General features: G+C 35.9%; 1 protein-coding gene across 1 annotated transcript in view; it reads left to right on the top strand.

Moving 5' to 3' along the window:
* Window positions 1-20993, top strand: part of LOC121407398 (formin-like protein 6) — an 84460-nt gene that overhangs the window by 12265 nt on the left and 51202 nt on the right. Inside the window, exons 4-7 of the mRNA XM_041598452.1 lie at window positions 9878-9958; window positions 13485-13648; window positions 17540-17698; window positions 20164-20233. Of these exons, the coding sequence (XP_041454386.1) occupies window positions 9878-9958; window positions 13485-13648; window positions 17540-17698; window positions 20164-20233 (474 nt within the window). The remainder of the gene's footprint in view (window positions 1-9877; window positions 9959-13484; window positions 13649-17539; window positions 17699-20163; window positions 20234-20993) is intronic.

The raw sequence follows: 20993 nt of genomic DNA, 5'->3' as shown, positions 1-20993 counted from the left end.
CGCGATTGGCTGCTTTTCCCTGTTACCATGGTTACCATAAAGACAACTTACGATATTTGTAATGCTCTGGCTTCCTGCTCAAACACTCTTGGACATAAGGAAAATATTTGTGATAGAGTGATATGATAGATATAGACTAGCGTCTTTAACTGGTAGATTGTCCCTGATAACCATGCAGAGCGAAACCAACCAAGCTGCTGCACAGATGAGGTTGCCGTAAACCCCCCCCCCTGAAAAAATTCATGACTAAGAAAGAGAGAGAGTCCTGAGGGGGGGCACTCGACCCAAAAAGTGGTAGGGGTGTGCCGCAGGCGAGACAAAAAACAGGGGCCTTGGAGCGGGCTTATTGTAAAAAGGAGGGTCCTCGGAACAGGCTTTGGAACTACAAATGTTTGTGAAAACGTGGGTCCCTGGAACGGATCGCCGAGTCCGTATGCATCCCCATCCCCATGCGTGCATGATGCAGCTAGCGCGGCCTCCGCTGGGTGCGCTCGCGCAGAGGCCAAATCGGATAGCGCTCTGCGGCCACTGTTCACCAAAATTGCAGCTCACTGCAGCAGATCAATGCGACCTGAACGGCGTAACGAAAAATATGCGAAGCTTTGGAGCGGATTTCTGTCTTAATTTTTCTTGATAAGAAGAAAATGGTATGCCTTGGAGCGGCTTTCTTTGTGCTTTTTCTCAATAAGACAAAAAAGCTATGCCTTGGAACGGAAATTTAAATGGGGGTCCCCTCCGCGGCACATACCCACTATGCATTATATACTGAGTGCCTCCCCCCCGGGAGAGTGAGAGAGAGAGAAAAAAAATGTGTGAAATATATTATTTCAAAATCTCATAAAATTAGATATTGTACAAAAAAGATCAAAATCTTTGCTTGCTCATGGCTGTATAGAAATCTGCCCCTACGCCATTTCCGGCCCATTTAATTTTTTTTTTTTGGTTATTACGCCACTGTTGCACACTTGCCCATACCTTACAAACTGCATTGTGAAACACCACCCTATAGACAGGGGAGGGATCCGCGACCCCCTTCTAGGTCTAATTAACCCCTTTCTTCCGGCCATTAGGTGACCTCCATACGATAAGACCCCTGGCTCAAGAGACAGGAAGTCCAGGATGTAATGTATTTTAGCCGAACAGGTCATTTCGGAAAATCAACCCCTATCTAGATTTAGCCCCAGTTCCAATATTCAGTTACCTGCATATCAAAAAGGTGTTTTCAGATCACTTTATAAAGCTGAATGATTAAGAGAACTTTTCCATCCTAGCGAGTTCACTTATGTTGTGTTTTTGCTTCCATTGCGTAGACAGAATCAGAGTTTTCGAACATCGTTTCAGATCGCTGATCGCAAACGTGGTTCTGGGGGTGCTGATTATGCTTAATTTTTCAGAGGCAAAATTGCGATCTGCAGCTGGCTTCGCATTGTAATTTTTGTTAAACAGGAAAGAAACGCAACTATGATTGGCGTTCTGAAATATAGTTTAAGTGAAAGTAAGCATGGATGCAACCTTGCTCCGGGGACCCCGACACGTCTTCAGACAGTACGTGTTCGGGCTGCCGCAGTAAGGATATGCAACCGTGTTTTGGACTAATCACGTATGAAAACGCTGATTCTGACCTGAAAGGCAAGTTCTCCTAATTTGCTTGTTAACATAGAGCATATTGTCAAATGGTTAGGGTGTTAACAGGTTCATGAAATATGTGTATTGTAGTAAGTCATTTGGGTTATATATTCACTTAGTCTCCCCAGTTGGTCTACTACATGGGCCAGCTTAAGCAGCCTAACCCATTTGATCTGAGTGCCATTTTGTCTATGTACTACACTTCACCCAGCTGTCTCATATACCCACTTGTCTAAGACCCCGTTCTCATCTACTTAATCCGGTTATGTGTAGTGGGAACACATGAGGCAGTCTTGGAAGCAACTTTATCTGGTCTTCCAAACTAGTGTGTAGAATACCAATGATTATGCCTATGCTGTTGTTTCACATTTTGTGCAAAATATGTGACCCCAATGAGAGCATTCCCATGGCAACAAAATAACTTAATTTGCATGAAATTTACACACCAGTTCAGGAGATAGTGATGAGAACGTGAGTGAAGCGATCATCTTAACTGGTTTTATGATTTGGTTTAAGGGAAACCATTACAAGAAAGAACATGAGATCGGGGTCTACAACTCTCATTTAGTTTTATATGTAATTTTTAAATGCACTAATTTACACTTTATCTACTTATTATTTTTTACTTTGTCAAATTAAAATTTGGTTCATAAATTAGATTATCCTATAATCAACCATACAGACTAAATGGAGTTAGACCTTGTGGATATTCAATAAATCAGTCGTATCTTAACTGGAATTTAGGCAACATTAGGCAACATGGTGAACGGCCGAATGGAAAGCAGACCAAATAGTTCTACATGAATCACATTTGATCTACGGCAGTGGCCTTACGGCGATTCGAAAACAGTCATTTATTAAATCTAATGCAAGCTACCTATATGTAGCTGGTACAAGAAACAGCTGTTTTTGACTTGCCATACTGGGCCGCCGTAGAGCAAATGTGACAGAGGTATTACTCGACTTGTTGTATAGGAACTACATGTAATATGAGATCAGGTGGGGAAATCGCGAGGTCTAATGGAAAGTAGACAAAGCTGATGTCAACCAATCAGCAATATATTTTACTAAAAAGATAATAGGAAAAGTTACAGAAGAGTAAAAAATATATATATATATGAAAAGCTACTTGTGCAAGGCAGCATCAAATCATATGAAAAAAATATACAGTATACAGCTTAATCATAAAATAATAATAGTTACATTTACATAGCGTTTCATAATTTGGTTTCTAAGCACTTTGCATTGTAATTATAATTACCCCAGTCATAAGATCCCTCACTGTTCCACACATAAAGTGCACCATCTCCACTCCCTTGGGATTCTCCTGGCCAGGCCACCATTTACCGGTGCACACATGCTAATCCGTATCACATTGACTTTCACATCCTACCGGGTACCCATTTAACACCTGGGTGGAGACGCAGAAAAGTGCCTTGCCAAGGGGCCAAAGGACATTAGCCTCATTTGGGATTTGAACCATCAACCCTTGGTTTAAGAGTCAAGTTACTTCAAGGATAAGTCCACCCCAACGAAAAGTTTATTTGAATAAAAAGAGAAAAATTTAACAAGTATAACAATGAAAATTTCATCAAAATCGGATGTAAAATAAAAAGACATTTCAAAATTTTGCTTAATTTTGCACAATAGATATATGTACATCCTGATGATGGGACTGATGATGTCACCCACTCACAATTCCTTTTGTATTTTATTATGTAAAATATGCATTATTCGAATTTTCTCATTATCCCATAAAACAAAGTTTTATGCATCTCTAAACTTGTGGAATTACTATTTTATCATTTTATGGTTCAGTTAACTTTGTCCTTAATGTCAAATCTGTAAAAAATGAAATATTGTATGATTCAAACAATGAAAAACAAAAGAATAGTGAGTGAGGGACATCATCAATTCTCCCATTTACATGTTATGCATATAAATGTTTTGTGAAAAATAAGTGAATTGTAAAATGCCATAACTTTCTTATTTTCCATCCGATTTTGATGAAATAATTTCGATGAAATTTTCAGCGATTTATGTGTTAGATTTTTCTTTATGAAGTCAAATCAAAGGACTAGACCTTTAACCACTTCACCACAACACCTCCACAACAGAATGGATCCAGGGGAAAGGGAAGGAGAAAGGAATCTCTCCATGAAGTCACAATGATATGATTCATTCTGGGGAGTGTTGCATGAAACAAATATTCGGTGGTTGCCGTTGACAAACTTTCTTTGAGCCAATCAGATGCACGGATTTCGGAAGCTTATAACAATAGTCAGTGTAGACAACTGACTTCATTTCACAATTTCTCCACTGTTCTCTGTACAAAACGACACTTCCAAACAGCTAATAACCTTAACACAAATTTTATGATTGGTACAATATCCATGAGCACTCTCTCTCTCTCTCTCACTCTCTTAATGAGCATCAGTCATGTGACATGAGATAGCAATTAATCCTACTAGATACCGCAGACACCCTGCAAACTATGACGTCATAACACTGGTTGTTGGAATTAGTAAAAGCCCTCTAGATCTAGAGATCAGAGGAGGAATAAAATCGCAAGGTGAAAGAATTGTATTTCGAGGTTGAAAAGTTGAATCAGTTGATTTTTCTCACATCCCGTTTATTGCACATGTTTTATGTGAGCATAACATTTCTTTAAATTTTGAAAGTTACTCATCTATATTAGTGGTCTGTATATTTTTTTCTAAATAAAAAAATAGTGTGTCTGTATTAATTCAAGATAAAGATATAAAATCTAGTATGTAAACAGCTATAGGAAAATTATTTTTTTATTGCCCTAAGACTAATAATTAACCATTAATCACCTTTTGTGTGTTGTAAATATTGTCTTACTTGAACAAAATGAATAATGATAGATCTTAGGTTCTGGACCCATACTCTAAGTTTCATCTGCAACCTCCCACTTCTTTTGCCAAATTCCAGAACATGTTGTACTCATGCTGTATACTCAAACAAATAAATGGCTTCCTCTTTCCCTCATTAGATGACACAGATGTCATTCAAAGCGATAGGTTAGCATCTTGTATTATTCTGTTATTTCAAATTGTTATAAGCAAAGCAGTTATAGAGTAAAAATGATGATTTGAAAGCCTCATACTTTAATATCCATGGAAAGTGTAAAGTGTAAACGCTCCGTGTCAACTTCTAGTTATCATAACATGTGTATCAGTTTCCATGCTAGATTTGCAAAATGATTGATCTTGAATGTTGTAAACATTTGATTTATGGTTCAAAAAGAACGTGAATTCTTTTTTGGTCAGAGGGTGTTTCTATTGATTATCATGCTATTTATATACATATTTCATTCTTGACTGAAAATATGCTCACAATATTTCTGTGTGTCTTTTAAGTAATGTAACAGTCATTGCTTGTTAAAGGTATTGTTTAACTTTGTGAGCAGCTGATTTAAAAAATTCTCAAACCAAGATGAAACATGTGTACAAGTGCATGTATTAGAACTAATAAACCCTGAAAACAACCATTATTGAGAATGAAAAGCTAAAACTACAAGGCAAACCACGATTTTGTAAATAGGCGTCTTAAAGACATAGTACAAATAAGCGTATGGGATGAAATTAAGATGGTGTTTCCGGTCACTTTATATTTCAATTTTTGAAGCTCTAAATAATTATTTTCGAACGCAATTTTTTCCGGGCTTCATTTTTGTAACATATCGTCGCACGCACCATGAACCGTCCTCTATGCGCACTTCGATGCGAAAGTTAGTTTGGCAGAAAACGCATTTAAAGAAAAGCTTTTCTAAAACCAGCAATAAGTGCACCTAAAAGGAGAGCAAATTATTTACTGGCATTTTCTTTCGACAGTGCAGGTTCCAAAGTTTCATCCCGTATCTTTATATTTTCTTGAAGTGAATTGTTTACGCCATAGTGGGCATCGTAACAGAGAGGACAGTTCGTGGAAAAGATACAGTGTGCTATCATGCCTCGCGAAGTGCGCAGAGAGGACGGTTCGTGGTGCGTGCAATGATATCACTGACACAGGTGACAAGTGTGACCTTCTAGCTCGGATTTTTTAAAAGTCAAACCAATGTTAACCAATCACTTTAAATCCAATAAGGAATTGGATATTTGAAGTCAACAGATGGCTCACTCTCTAGGAGTGCTTTTCACAAATTCAATCATAGCATAGATATCTAGCATAAAATGTGAGACATGTTTAAGGCAGATATCATTTTGTACAGCCATTCATTGAGATGTAGCATAGCAATTATTAGATACGATCCAGCTCAGCGTCTTTCACTGTTATATTCCCCATTGCATTGTCTTTCACTGTTATATTCCCCATTGCATTGTGTGTGTTGAAATAGAAGGATTAGACACAAAAAGATGCTGAGCAGGACCTTTGTTAGGTTGCCTTAATACACATTCACCTGCACAAAGACAGTGATGAATTCCCCATTAACAGAGGAGTGCGACAGGGAGATACCATTTCACCCAAACTGTTCAACGCTGCACTGGAGGAAATAATACGTAAAATAGACTGGGAAAGTACAGGGCTAAACATTGATGGCGAGTGTCTCCATCACCTAAGGTTTGCCGATGATATCATTCTAATCACTGATGATGGCCTCAAGCTAGAAAATATGCTTAACGATCTCAACACTGAAAGTAACAAAGTAGGGCTGAAGATCAACATGAAAAAGACAAAAGTAATGTTCAACAAATTTGCTACGGAGCAAAGAATCATAATGGATAATTCTGAAATCGAGAGAGTAGATCATTATATCTACCTTGGGCAACATGTCAGAATGGATCATGAACAACTAGAAGAAGTTAAAAGGAGGACAAGAGCTGGATGGATCGCTTTTGGGAATTTCAATGACATTATGAAGAGCAATATGCCAATTTGCCTTAAAAGAAAAGTCTTTAATCAATGTGTTATACCGGCAATGACCTATGGTTCCGACACCTGGTCTGTAACAAAGAAAATGGAACAGAAATTAAAAACCACCCAACACAGTATGGAACGTATAATGCTAGGGATATCAAAACGCGATAGGAAAACCATACAATGGATTAGGAGCCAGACTAAAGTAATAGACATAATCAAAGCAATTAAATCAATGAAATGGAGATGGGCTGGCCACCTTGCAAGATCACATGATAATAGGTGGACCAAACGCATCACAGAATGGAGACCATGGCTAGGATCACGAAATCGGGGTAGACAGAAATTGAGATGGAGTGACGAACTCACAAAATTCATTGGTATAAATTGGATTGCGTCAGCACAAGACAAGCACCTTTGGCACCAACTTGAGGAGGCCTTCGCCCTGCAGTGGGCTGAACATGGCTGATATGATGATGATGATGATGAATACACACAGGGAACTCATTTCAGAAATTTGATAAGTATAAGAATACGATATCTATTCAGAGTGTGTACATTACATGGTGATATACTCAGAATTCATCTTCTTCCATTAGGTGCCCTTTGCCAAAATTTCTCATTTATAATTGTACTTCTCCTAGAGTTTGCGATAAACTAATTGTACCAAATCTGCTGTCCATGGTATTGTACCATTGTACAATTAAAACCTCTTCTGTGAATACAGGCCTATTATTATTATTTATTTGACCAAATCATGATACAAACATAGATCACATTATACATGGTAAAAACAAACAATACAGAATGGAGCAGTGCTACATGCTGGTCAGGGGTGATAAAAGCATAATAAATAGCTGTTGCTAGGAAGCATATCACCCCCACATGTAACACTGCGTACAAATGTCAACTTAGAAAACAAATTACACAAAATATAATCTAGCCCAATGTTTGGGTAAATTTCTATAAAATAATAATGAAATTCAGAAGCTGATTGATGTTTACATATAACTAGAGAATGATTGAAAGTTATAATTAAAAGTTAGAAAGGTAGTCAACTGGTCATTAATAAGTAGACTGGTAAAAAAATGATGAGTATTGTATTACAATTCTGATCTAATCTGGCAATGTGGAGATAAACACAGTAAATTAATTTAAGCTTATCTAATAGAATGAAATATAATTAAGAATATACTAATTTATAATAATTAAGTTGAAATTAGTCTTATTAGTTTTGTGCTCATCCATCACTTTCATGAAAATGGGCAAATTGATGGGGTTTTTTTTTACAGGATGTATTACCTTGTGATAGACTGGAAGCAAACTATGTTCATAAATAACTCTGCAACCAACCATTATAATAATTCTAATTATAATATGTCTGTCCAAATAGTCTCTCTCTATAAGAGGGTAAAGTTTTATCCAATACTTATTAAATGAAAGAGTTGTTAAAACAGATTTTAATCTATCAAAATCTGAAATTGATCAGACTAGTACTTTATTCCACAAGATTTTAGAAATAATTTAGCCCCATCTTGTGTTCAGATCTTGTCAGTCCCTGAGTACTATGATGACAAGCAGCTGTGAAAGTCTATAAATATCTAGTTATGTTTCAGAACGAAGCCGCACCAAAGATGACGTATTAAGATAATCTACACACATCATGACATTTTAGTTTCAGTATTGATTTTGATCGTGAGATCACAAATCTGGCTGCAGTAAGATTAAATCATTGCAGATTTTTTTTTCAAATTATAGATAGCTGTGGCAGATCTGTGGATCTCAAAGTGAAGGTGGAACTAGTTTACATAGATTGACATGTATGTTCAATGGGGGATTGTTAGAATACAAAGGGATGTGTGCCCATTGCACCCCGCCTGTATCTGTAAACTGTACACTTTTTTGTTGTTTTGAGGTATCAGTAAATTTCTAGCCTTTAGATCAATGAAGTGATTAGTTCTGTTTATCTGTGATTTCCTCAATCATTAAGTAAAATGAAACAAACAGATGTGTGCAGTTATAAATCAAAACTTTTTATTTGATCGTTTTTATATTATTGCGAATCTTTTTCATGTTTTAAAACTTTGAGTTGACAAAGGTCACAACTTTTGGATTCCCCTTTTTTGTGAAGACTGGACACTCCCACCACCACCACCCCCCAAAAAAGAGAGTACAATTTCTCAAGTCATTAGTGGTTTAAGACATCCAACTGGCGATGAACTTTCAAGAGGTTAAGTAGCTAGTAGCATGAAGGCAGAAGCAAGTTTCTCTGTGAGCTGGTGAACCAATAAGGATGGTTGAAATAGAAGACTTTTTAAAATATGAGTGAGAATAAGACATGGAACTGAAGTTGAAATGACGGTGGGATGTTTGAGAGGTGAAAAGAGATGGGAGAAAATATGTGTGACAATGGCATAGAAATGGGAAGTGAAAGGTATGGAAGACAAATTGTAAAATAGATTATTAGATAAAAACTGGCAAATTTAACTCAATGGTATTTAAAAGAAACAGGGATGGCCCTTCCTTTGGAGTGAAAAATCTCTTTCCATCCTTGGTGACAGAAAACATCTTTCTCGTTGAGCACCCCAATGCAATGTTATCATATTCCCAATAAGGTTTGAATGATGAAATTTCTAATAGTTTAACGAAGCAACTTCCATCTTTTGTTATACTTTGTAAAAATCATATTGTGCTGAACAAACACCAATGAGCAAAACCCACACTTAAATCTCACAAGTCTTATTGCCTGAAATACAACCATATCAACGAGTTTGAAGCTAAACAATTTTGAAAAGGTCATGTACATAATGTTCCAGAGGGGTAACATCGCCCCATTCTCTCTTGGGGTAATGTAACATGAGTTCTTTTGTCTCCACATGTTGCTATATGAGTAATGTTCATGACATCAGAAAGGTTAACCATGGTCTTGGCTCTAAGGAATCCAGCAATGTCTGGTGAAATGTGCAATTTTTTCTCTTGCTAGAGAAAGATTGCTCTCGTTTTTTTTTTTTTCATTTCATTTCTGAAATAATGTTGCCCTTCACCAAATCATACAATGATTTTCAATGCAATTTAAGAAATGATAATTGAAATAGATATAAAATATTATGCACCAAATCTACTATGCAGAATGCTCAAGATGCAACGAAAGAAAAAAGAGGAATAGAAAGAAAGAAAGATAAGGACTATTTTTAAACTCAATTTATTGATATATGTTTGATTTTCTGTGATGTTTTTGTATGTATGTTTCCTTAATGCTAACCTGCTAAACAATTCAAACTAATCTGGCATCCTTTTGAATGATATTCAGAATGTTTTAAAATTGCATTTTAATGATTTTTTTTATTTTTGTGATTCCTTCTCTTTTCAGGAGGGGCTCAGGTTTTTTATCTACTTCAAAGATCACCATGAATATGAATTGGAAGCAGACACGTTAGAGGAAAAAGAAAAGGTAATTAGTAATGCCAATTGATGTTGCAAACTGGCCCTAATAACCCAAATTAGCTACTAAGATAATATTCTTTTGATTAAAAAAGTGCAGTATGAATGTTATAAATGTGAAGTGTGAATATCATTCATTTTTGGTTAACTTTTTAACTTTTCATGAATTAGTCATAGTCAAATTTGAAAGTAGGCGTAATACAGCTGGTTTTTAGGATATTTTGAGTATTACATTATTACGACTCAACTATGGACTGGGCTGTGCATTGCAACAAATACAATAGCTTTAAGTTTTAAATTCTCTTCAGGTTTGGTGAATGAAAATTCCTCTCACCTTATCAGCAAAAAACATACCTGTAAACGTTGCTTGTTTTGAGCATGTGAGCTTTCTTGTCGAATTATCTTTATGGGTTGATTGTCCCTACCTCTGAATGAATAAGACATTGCCTAGCCTATCAATGAAGCGTGCACCTGAATTTGCAACATCACAGCTGTAATTACCAAGTCTAATGGCCCATTCAGACTAGAAGAAAGTTTTCAAGTGACTGTATAAGGAGTATGAATCTTCCCAATATTGGGCTTACACCATACAGTTGACGTGTTAACTCTTTGACCACTGTATGTTGTAAATACCACAGGTTTTCTACAGGAACCACATGGTTCCAGTAGGCACTGGGTTTAATGTGTGGATAATTTAGGAAAAATGTGTTCTGTATAAACCTGCCCATCTAAATTCATGTTTTATCTGAACAAAACTAGATCTGCTTTTATATTTATACAAAACACTTAGGCAATGGTCTTAATGAATTTTCTCATCAAATTTTGAGTGATTCTATAACTTGTGTTATTATTGATTTATTTTCCATTGCTGCTCTTGATTTTATCATTTTTCAATATTTTTAAGAATATTTTTTATGGGAAATAACAGAAAATACGACTGAGTAAATCAATTCAAATCTACCCCAAAATGGTATAAAATTGGATGAATACAAATTGAAGAGAGGAAGCTTTTAAGAATACCTGATTCATCAAGAAGTGCTCATTCTTTTTGTTATTCTTATTGTTATCAAATAAATTCAGACTAGAATAGAACCTAAAATTCATTTTAAGAAATAGACTAGAGATTATTTTTTGAAAAATAACACAATGTGATGAACACGAGTTAAAAACTTGTGATAACCTTCAAAAGAAAAAGTATTTCAGTCCTAAGATGTGTTTTAAAAAATACTCAAAACATCCATTTTGAATTTTTGGTTGATTAAAAAAATTGATTTTTTTTTTAATGTATGATAGCAATGCTGTACAATGATTGTGCATGGTCTTATACAATGAAATATGATAGTGTGAAAGAGGGTTACTATTCACCACTGGAGTAATGTGCTAAGATGCAACTTTCTCGGCCGACAACGACGACGCTACACTAACATGACCCAAGCTATCCGGGCAAGCATTTTCTTGGCTTCCTCTTCCCAGTGTGTCCTAATCAGCTGGTGGTGATGGAAGCTCGGCCCAACGATGGGCAGTAGGAGCATCGTTGATGGTATCTTCTATCTAGGGAGCTGGAGAATTTCCTGCCTTGCACTCGTGTTTACCCAACGTCTCGGTGCAAGTGGTCTATTTGTATCTTCTCGTTGAATGGTCTGGTGCTGACCTGTATGCGTGGAAGTGGGTCAAAGAGGTGTGGAGAGTGGACTCATGGTGTTCGCTTGTGTGCAAACTGGAGGTTTTTCTTGGCTGATCATCAAGAGCAAAAGTGCACGGTCGAAGCTAGTGTTCTTTCCTTTTTTGTCAAAGTTATCATCCACCTGGGCTTACAAATCAAAACATGTAATGTGGCTGAATTGTCATCTTATTTTTTACAGCAAGTCAGAGATGTGGAGTTTTAATTTGCATCAAGAAATGTTTTAGATTGGTTCCTTACACTTCATCATCCTGCAGAGCAAATGTTCAAGGTTTACATATCTTCATTCAGTTTCATCTTCAGTCCTATCCCCATTCAATATTTGCAACACTAAGATGACCTCCACTGGATTTTCCACGTCCACATGCATGCACAAAGTGGATTGTAAATGTGCATTTCCAGCAATGATGATTTTTGTCCTGATTTTATTTTGATGGGTGAGATGCAATTGTGTTTCACTGTGTGATAGGAACCTTCCTTTAAGTTGCCCATGTCATGCACTGCATCTTTTTACAACTTTGATTACCAAGGGAGTTTGAGATCGCATCAACTGAGCACAAAAGAGGCACTCTGTGGAGTGATGATGTTGTCTTTTAATGTGAGTCAACAAGAAGGAAAAGCGTGAAAGCTTGAGGGAAAAACACTTTGGGAATGCATCCATGTGCCTGCAGAGTACAGCATCAGATTAAGTTGCCTTGGTAAACAAAGGGGATGGAGCATGAGTTTATGTAATGCGTCATGCGCAGTGTGTTGATGTATGTTATTGAGAGTCTCTCGATTATTGGTTGAAGAGAAGGGTCCCTCTTGGTGTCCTCGAAGTGCAGTGCCTTGAGTTTCAGCAAGGGTTGCACCAGTCCGCTCTCCCCTGGATGACAGCCCCTGGATGCTGTCATTGGGCCAGGCTTGACTGAAGATCTCATCAAATTTCACCATCTCCATGGCAATGAAGACATTTTAGTCGAAAACTGGTAGGGACATTTACTTGACAGAAGAGTGCATGTAGGCAACACTGAATGTTAGTAACCTTTGACATTTGAAGGTGTATGGGCGTAGACATCCGTAAAGGACACACCACCAGACAACTGCATATGTTGAACTAATCAACAGATGAGTAGGAGATGTGCACTTTCTCACTTTACCAAGCACCTCATTATAAGGCATCCAAGCAGCAAAAAAAAAGAGCACGAGAGGGGGGACAAAATTAGTTTCCTTGATAGAAGACCTTACTCATAACTCCATCTTAAGCGCTTACTAAGTCTTATCTTTGTCTGGGAGGGAATCCCATCTTGAAGTGCCACGCTGCATCAGCGCTGTTGATGTAATGGTTAATCACTCTTGAAAGGAATGAGTGTTGAAGTTTGATCGAATCATCAAGGAGAAATCGTTGCTTGATTTTGAGAAACAGCCTCGATTCGGGACAGCCAGTTTGTACATACCCCTTCCAGGATTACACCTAATGAATCTTATGGGAAATTAAGTTGAACTTGAAGGCGATGATGAAGACAGTTATAGCATCATCATGCATACAACACGTAGATAGCCGAAGATCTGTGTGATGTTTGAAATGGATGACACAGGATGATTGGTGTATGAGTTTTGCATTTCATACATCAAATTCTATGATGTGGACAGTTTGTTTCAGTGGTTTTGAGTTTAATTTCATGGAAGCATAGGAGATCTACAATGTTCATACCTTTCTGGGAGTAAGCTATCACGGATGAATAGCTTCCCAGTGAAGAGCACAACCTACTTTTGAACCTTGGTACTCTGTAATTAACCTCATCGCTTTAACCGCTAAACCTTACCTCATATCAATATGTCATCCTCTAATTATTTCATCAACAAACTCCTTCAGATCTGCAGGTTGCTTCACCTGATTGTGGAACAAAACAAATCGACGGCAACAGGGCGGGTACTGAGCCAAGCTGACTTCAGGGGGACGCTGACCCAGTGCCAGACAGTCATCAAGGAAGGCTTCCTAGAGAAGAAGAACCACAATCTCTACACAACATGGACAAGGTCAGTGATTATTGTAATCTTTGTTTCATTTTTCTGATCACTGACATTGCACTTTGGAACATAATGTTACTGAGTTAAAAAAAAAGTTTTTATATTTACTGTAACATTTTCATCAATCATAATATTTTTACATTGTAGATATATTAAACAGAAGCATATCCCTTAGGTCTTTGCGTTGCTCTTTTCTGTCTCCTACAAAAATGCTGATTATATTATTTTAGCTATCTGTATTTATCATTTAAGAGATCTATATCTTAGATGTAGAATATATGTTCAGATAATTTGTGGTATTATACATTTATAAGAAAATGTGTTAGTAAGTCTGCAGTGCGCCACTGATCCGCATCTTGACTAAATTGCAAAAAAAAAAAAAATTCAACGAGTTGACTGCTGTCGAGCTATCTATTTACTCTCAAAGCGGGCTGTTGCTTTGAAATTACCATCTTCATTCTGTATCGTTTTTAAGCCCTCATCACACAATCTTATAAAGGAAAGAGACTCTAAACTAAAATATGACAAAAGAAAATAGAAAAACAATATTTGGAAGCCCCAAAATTATTATTGGAAACACAACTTAGCCTACCGACACGTCCCCAATTTCTTGCAGAATTTGCTTATTACTGACATTATCACATTACATTGATCATACAGTGAAACCCGTATATAAAGACCGGCCAAGGGAGACACAAATGATGATCTTTGTGGAAAGGTCCCTGTGATAATAATCAAAGGGGGGGGGGGAGTAAGTAACCAGTGAAAACCGGTCTTTTGGTCTTAATAGACAGGTGCCCCTTTGGTGAAGGTGGTCACTAAAGTTACTCTGACCCTATGAAAGAAAATTGAATTCATGCCATGTTTGATATGTTAAGGTCATAGTTAATAACAAAAAAAATGAAGTAAATATGAAGGGAAAATTTTATCAAACAAATATTCATTGATTTAAACTGACAACTGTCGTTAGGTACTGATGTGCTTGCATATGATTTGCTGAAAGCAAGTTTTTCTGTGAAATCACTGACAAAGATAGATACTTCATGAAACGCTCCTCAGATCCCCTATCTTGAAAAGAACTCCTCTCTAGTACAAGAAGTGATCAAGACAATTTAGTCAGATATAAGTACAGCTGTACCTCAAGTTAATCCAGAAGGGAATGCTTGCCATAATCCAAGGTTGTTAGTCATAAGGGATCTTAGCAGACAGACGTGAAGCAATAGTGATTTCAGTCTAATTAGACATTACCTTGCATGCAATGCATCAGCTAACCTGTAAAAAAAAGTTGAGTTTGATATAATCATTCTGCAAAATTTGATGTTCAGGTATACCCTAAACTGTAACTATTCAGCTTGCTGAAAGACAAGTAAGATTTTGATTACATTAATTCAAAGACGCACTGATTTAAAAAGAACTTATTTGGAACACAATAACACAATAAATGTATGCATAATGAATCATTATCATCAAAATATAGTAATTTCTGTAATTGTGTGTTAAGGGGGTCAGTTAAAGGTATTCTGTGAAAATGGTTACTCTCAAATCTAGAGACTGGTTGTGTTTACCCATTCAGGCTATTTTCATCATACCAGTGCAGCTGCTACAGATACAATCAACTTTCACTTGAAAAAAGCAATTTATTTATTTATTTATGTTGTCCTGGGAAATTGCCTGATTTAGTCGATATAGATCTATTCCTCTGATATGAGTCACCCAATATACCCAGTAAATTAGCCAATTGAAAGGAATCAGGTCATATATCATCATTTTGATTTCTAAAATTAGTCACTTGAGAAATAAATCTTGTCTGTGGATTAGTGGAACTTGGCAGTGATCAGGGAATTCAGTGATTTTGTGCTGATATTTGTTCAACATGTCTGATTAATTACAATATTTTCCTAGGTAATTGTTTCAAATGCCTTACATCAGTCCCCCTCCCAAAGGAAACATTACTTTTTCTCTTAATCATGTATAGTAGCACACTGATGTGAAAATAAAGCACACATAAGGCAAGATACTGAAAGTAATGCCAAAATGGGTGGCTTTATTTTATAAACACAAATCCAGTCTGCACTGTGGCCCTAACCCCCCCCCAAAAAAAAAATGCCTCTTAACCATGGAGAATCGAACACTTCTGTGACAATAAATCATGTATGTCAATTATACATACATCAAGCCAAACAAAACATAATGATGCCAAAGAGGTTTAAGGCTTGATTATGTATACAAGTTAATCTATGTTGTGCAGACCCATTGTACTAGCTCAATCATATCACATCTGGTTTTATTTGTAACAGACAACTGATGTATTAATCATTTCCCATTGTTCTTTGAATTATACTAAACTGTGACATTGCATTTTTATTTAATGATTTTCCTTAATTTTAAAATCATTACTCACTGGTTAAAGAAATATTTGTCCATTCTTTCCTCCATTTGTAATTGGTTTGAATATGTTCCCTGTTGCTTAAAACAATTGATGACCTTGCTATATTTTTCATCGTTATAAAGAAAGTGTGTTTTGTACACAACTCCCCTGAACTATACTCTATTCTTGAAATTCAATTTATATGTTTTGCAACAGTTGTTCACAATTTTTTTTTCCAAATTGAATTAAACCTATTTTATTGTGACAATAGTTAATTAGTTTCATTTGCAATGGTATTTAAAGTATGTCGCTGATGGGAAATGGCCAATTGCGTAGAGAAGGGAAGAGTTTTAATCTCTTTGACATTGTTAACTCCACCCTGGGTGGTTTAACCTTAGTCCAAAGCATGGTGTGTAGGCTTTTGTGGTGGATTAGGAAGGGCTTTTTGCAATGCGATGTTGGGTAGATATATCCCCCTTACTAGCGTCCATTGGTATAAGGTCAGTTGAGAGATATTAGTTTATAAGGGGCTCATCTCGTTTAGATTTCTATCAAGTGGACATCACCAAGAGAAATAGGATGGAATTACATATCTCTGGCTTTTCCTGTGTCTCGACTGTATAGCCATTGATAAATATCCATGTGTATATTATTTTAGAGATAAAGAACCATCTTTGGATTTTTACATCGGGCATAAGGAAATGCTCTGGATTAAAGTGACCTTTTCTTGGTGAGATCCCAAGATCTGACCTTGCATTCAGAGGAGTGTTTCTGCATTTGGGATATGTTTGTATTTTGACAAAGGACATTTGTATGGTTGAATTTGAAGTTGCAAATGGTTAACAAAAATAGTGAAGTAAGATGTTAGATCAGGACATCCTCCAGCCTATTCGGTTGGGCATACAAGAGTACAATCCTGCCTTTAGCTCCTGCTTTAAAAACTTATGGCGCCAAAAGACTCGACATGACTTATTACAACCTCATTTGGGATCCACATCCAGTTCAATAAGTCCTATTTTATCAAGGACAAACCCATCATCAATATTGCTATTGAGGAAGCCATGTCTTTATTTGATTGGAGTATCTTTAAATGGACAACATCACCTTTGTGTCTTGGTACAGCTTAAGAACTACCCAAAGCAAGTCCAGTCTGTCCTTTACACTGGGGATGGCATAAATATGGTGCCAATTCTCTTTGCCTATCTGGTGCATATTTGTATCAAGAAAAACACTCTAAAGACCCTTCAACTGCACCATGGATTACCATTTACTATCATTTGCAGAATCAATGTAGGCGTTCTCAGAAACATAGCCCACTTGAGTGTGGAGCAAAGGATCCCTTGTGCAATGGAGAGTCAAGTATGGAAGAGGACATCTGTAGTTCCTTCAACAAATCAACCTCCCAAGTGTGTGAATACTATCAATATAACTATCAATGCTACATGTACAGGTTTTTGCTCTGATAAGGACTTGAAGAATGTCAGAAACTTTGCATTGATTAAGTTTTCTCTTAATGGTCCTTGTTTTGATAGGCGATGGGTAAGGATAAGGCAAGGAGAGTTGTCCTACTACAAACCTGACGACGACAACCAACAGGCACTCAACATCCTCCAGCTTTCCAGAGAGGTTAACCTGGTCAAGAAGGTCAATAACAATGGCTTTAGTATCTCAACAAGGAAGAAGGTCTACTTGTAAGTACTACTATAAAACACATTCTGACGCCAGTCTTTAAAAAAAATTGCAATAGATCCATCCACGCTAAATTATGGAAAGCCACCACTGTCATAATTCTTCTTTCAAGATACATGAACATCTCTTGTAAAAAAAAAAAAGGGTATGCTTATGGATCACAACAAAAATAATTATATTTTTAAGAAAAAAGAAAGGAAAATAAAAATAAAAAATGGTAGATTCATGAGTCTTCATAATTTTGGAGGAACATATATTTAACATTCTTGATAAATGTGTTCCCATTTTCCATGGTTGAGATCAATTGAATCAAGCAATTCTCAAATCCCTTGAATTTCATCTTTTGATTCATAAATTGAGGGATATGTATTGGAGTTATTTACTCATAATGCAAATTTTAAAATAATTTTAAAAAGATATATCACTCCTTTTACTCAATAATCACCCAGTGTGCATTTGCAAATCTTGAAAAAAATGCAACATTTCTTTATTGTAAAATTAAAAGATCACGAAGTGGTGCATCATAGATATGATGTATTTTTTATTGCTGATGTGATGAAAAGTCCTTGATTCATCAGTTTCCCATATGCATTTAATTCTCTCTTCAGTCATGAGTTCGAACTTCTGGTTAAACATGTTCTCATTAATGTGGTATGATTACATCTTGTGTTGAGGCGGTAGTGAGAATAAAGAAAATGGGTATTAAATCTTTATCTAAGGTGTTTGTAAATGAAAATTTAAAGATTCAGAATTGACAGATTCTTTTTTTTCAAATTAGAATACCAAATTAATTCAAATAAAATAAAGGGGAAAAGGGAGAAGAAAAAGTAATTCATTATCAGTAATTTATTTTTAACTTCTTAGGTCACATGAATGTGTGCAATTTGGTTTTCATCCAAGTTAGTCACATGAAATATGGGATTTCATTATAGATAAGAAAAGAAAAAACACGATTTCCACCGATGTGTTTAAGGTTATCTCAAATCTGCTCTAATTATCTCCTTTTATATGAAACTAATTCTAAGTGCCCGTTTCATAAAACTATATAACAATAAGTTTGCAATAACAGTTTAAACTTACTAAAATCATTCAACTTGATTGGCTGATTGTAAACTTGTTCAATGGTGAATTATTAATGTAACAAGTCTGTATGACGCAGGACCCTGAAGTGATAGATATGCAAGAAATTTTGAAGAAAACTGTATATTTAAAGATATCTTGTGGGTAAAATCCATTGGTTATTCTTTTACAAGATGTAGAATATTGGTTATCATAAAATCCAAACAATATGTATTAAGCATATGTTGGATTATTTTGCACTTTTCAGAAATTTATTTTTCAGACAAAAACTTCAGTAGGAAGAAGACAGCATTCTCAATTACATGTCTGCTTCTTGATATTTTGCACGAAAATTGTGCCTTTTCATACTTATTGTTTGATAGAGTATACCAGTATTTTATATTTATCACCCAATGGATGAATCCTTTGATTTGATACCATTATTTTTTTTAAGAAAAAAATTTACTAGTATAAAGCATGAAAGAAAATGACAAAAATCAGGCATGTCTTAATCTGAAGGAGCCTTTCCTAATTCTTATTGTATGAGTAAGCGATTTGTTGGGAGTAGATAATTATAGGTAACCTAACCAGGCTAATTGGTGGGGTAGAAGCTAACTATTTTTATCAGATCACCGTGGGATTAGGATAAATCCAAAGTTCAGTTACAGATACATCCATTGCCCCCTATTGCCCAATGCAGCTGGGTATTGCTATTTTTATGTAATACCCCAGTGGAATAGTGTGGTGTATGCTTGCCTGATATACTTTATGTGGTTCTTATTTTCTAATTTGTATCATTCAAGTATGATGATACTAAGTACTCCTTACCTGGGTCATATATCAATCAACTTTATAATCTGATTTTGTTATACCTTTATACCTATTATTTTGATGATGCTAAAATGGGTTAGTTTGAATGCAAAAGGTCATTCAGACATTATTATCTGTCTAGACTTTGAAGGAAGAATCTAAAATTTGACCATTCTGATCATAATTGTATGTTAATATGATTTTCCAATTTTTTCAACTATTTGCACATGCTCCTATGGGAATTGTGGTTAATATCTCATTTTATTTCTATTTTTCCGTAGAAAGTTTACATGATCAGGATGGTGATTCATAAATTACCATTATGTGTGATATATCACATCACTGCATTGGTCAAATCATGCTCAGTGTTTGACAATGGGCAGATATTAATATTGTTACTTTGACCTGTATGGCTAATATGAATTTCATTTTCTTTAATGATTGAATACACTACATCTGAATTGTTTCGTCATGCCATTATTGATTCTTTGTCATAATTTACTACTGACCTCTGTAATTGCAATAGGCTTTGTAGAGGAACCATCCAGTTCCAATAAACAAGGGGTTAATTTTGCTAATCTCTAATTTTATTCCTCAGTTTTCGAGTCATTGTGAGTGGGAATGTTACTGCAGCTGAACTAGAGAGGCATCGAGATGAGTGGTTCAAGGTATGTTTGTTTCCACGACAAGCAAAATGGTGTTAGCAAGCTTCAGAAGCTGTGGCTAATGTCCTTATGCAATGGACATAAGGTATAAGCCCCTTTCACACACATAAATAAGTTGGCAATTGTGGTTCTTAATTACTTGTATTGAGCATCAGCAATCATCCTGGGCTAATGGAACTTCCATTGTGTACATGGGCACGTTTCATGACACAAATAAGTCAGTAATTCTCACCGGATACCTTTTTTAATCACTTTTTGAAGACTGAGATTCTGTTTTTAAGAAATTTGTATTTCAATTTTGTGTATTTTACTGTATTTTCCTGTACACTTAAAATCATAATTGATTGTAACTATATTGATGAGGCCTAAATATTTTATATAAGAGGAACCTGTTTGAATTTATTTGGCCTTATCCATAGTTACAATTTATAGATATTTCCTAAATCTTTGTAAAATGAATCAGAAATTTTCACTTTATCCAAAGTGTTATCTGTAAAAATGTCACTTGCGGTCACATCAAAATGCTTATCGTTGATTCACATTAAGGAAATGTGATGCGTGAGTCACAGTAGTGAAGTGGTTTGGGTAGCAATTCATTTGGAAGAATGTCAGAAATGTTTGGAGTATCATGCTATCATATTATGCCCGGAAATGAACATGAATCTTAATCCGTGCGCGAGTGCGAATAGACACAATGTAATTGGACGTGGTTAGTCTTGTAAAATAAACTCTGATGACCTTGTCACATTGAAATTAATTATTC

This window comes from Lytechinus variegatus, chromosome 2, assembly GCF_018143015.1.
Source record: "Lytechinus variegatus isolate NC3 chromosome 2, Lvar_3.0, whole genome shotgun sequence".
NCBI classification, from domain to species: Eukaryota; Metazoa; Echinodermata; class Echinoidea; order Temnopleuroida; family Toxopneustidae; genus Lytechinus; species Lytechinus variegatus.
Note: the sequence above shows the minus strand (reverse complement) of the source record. Positions and strands in the feature narration are given on the sequence as shown.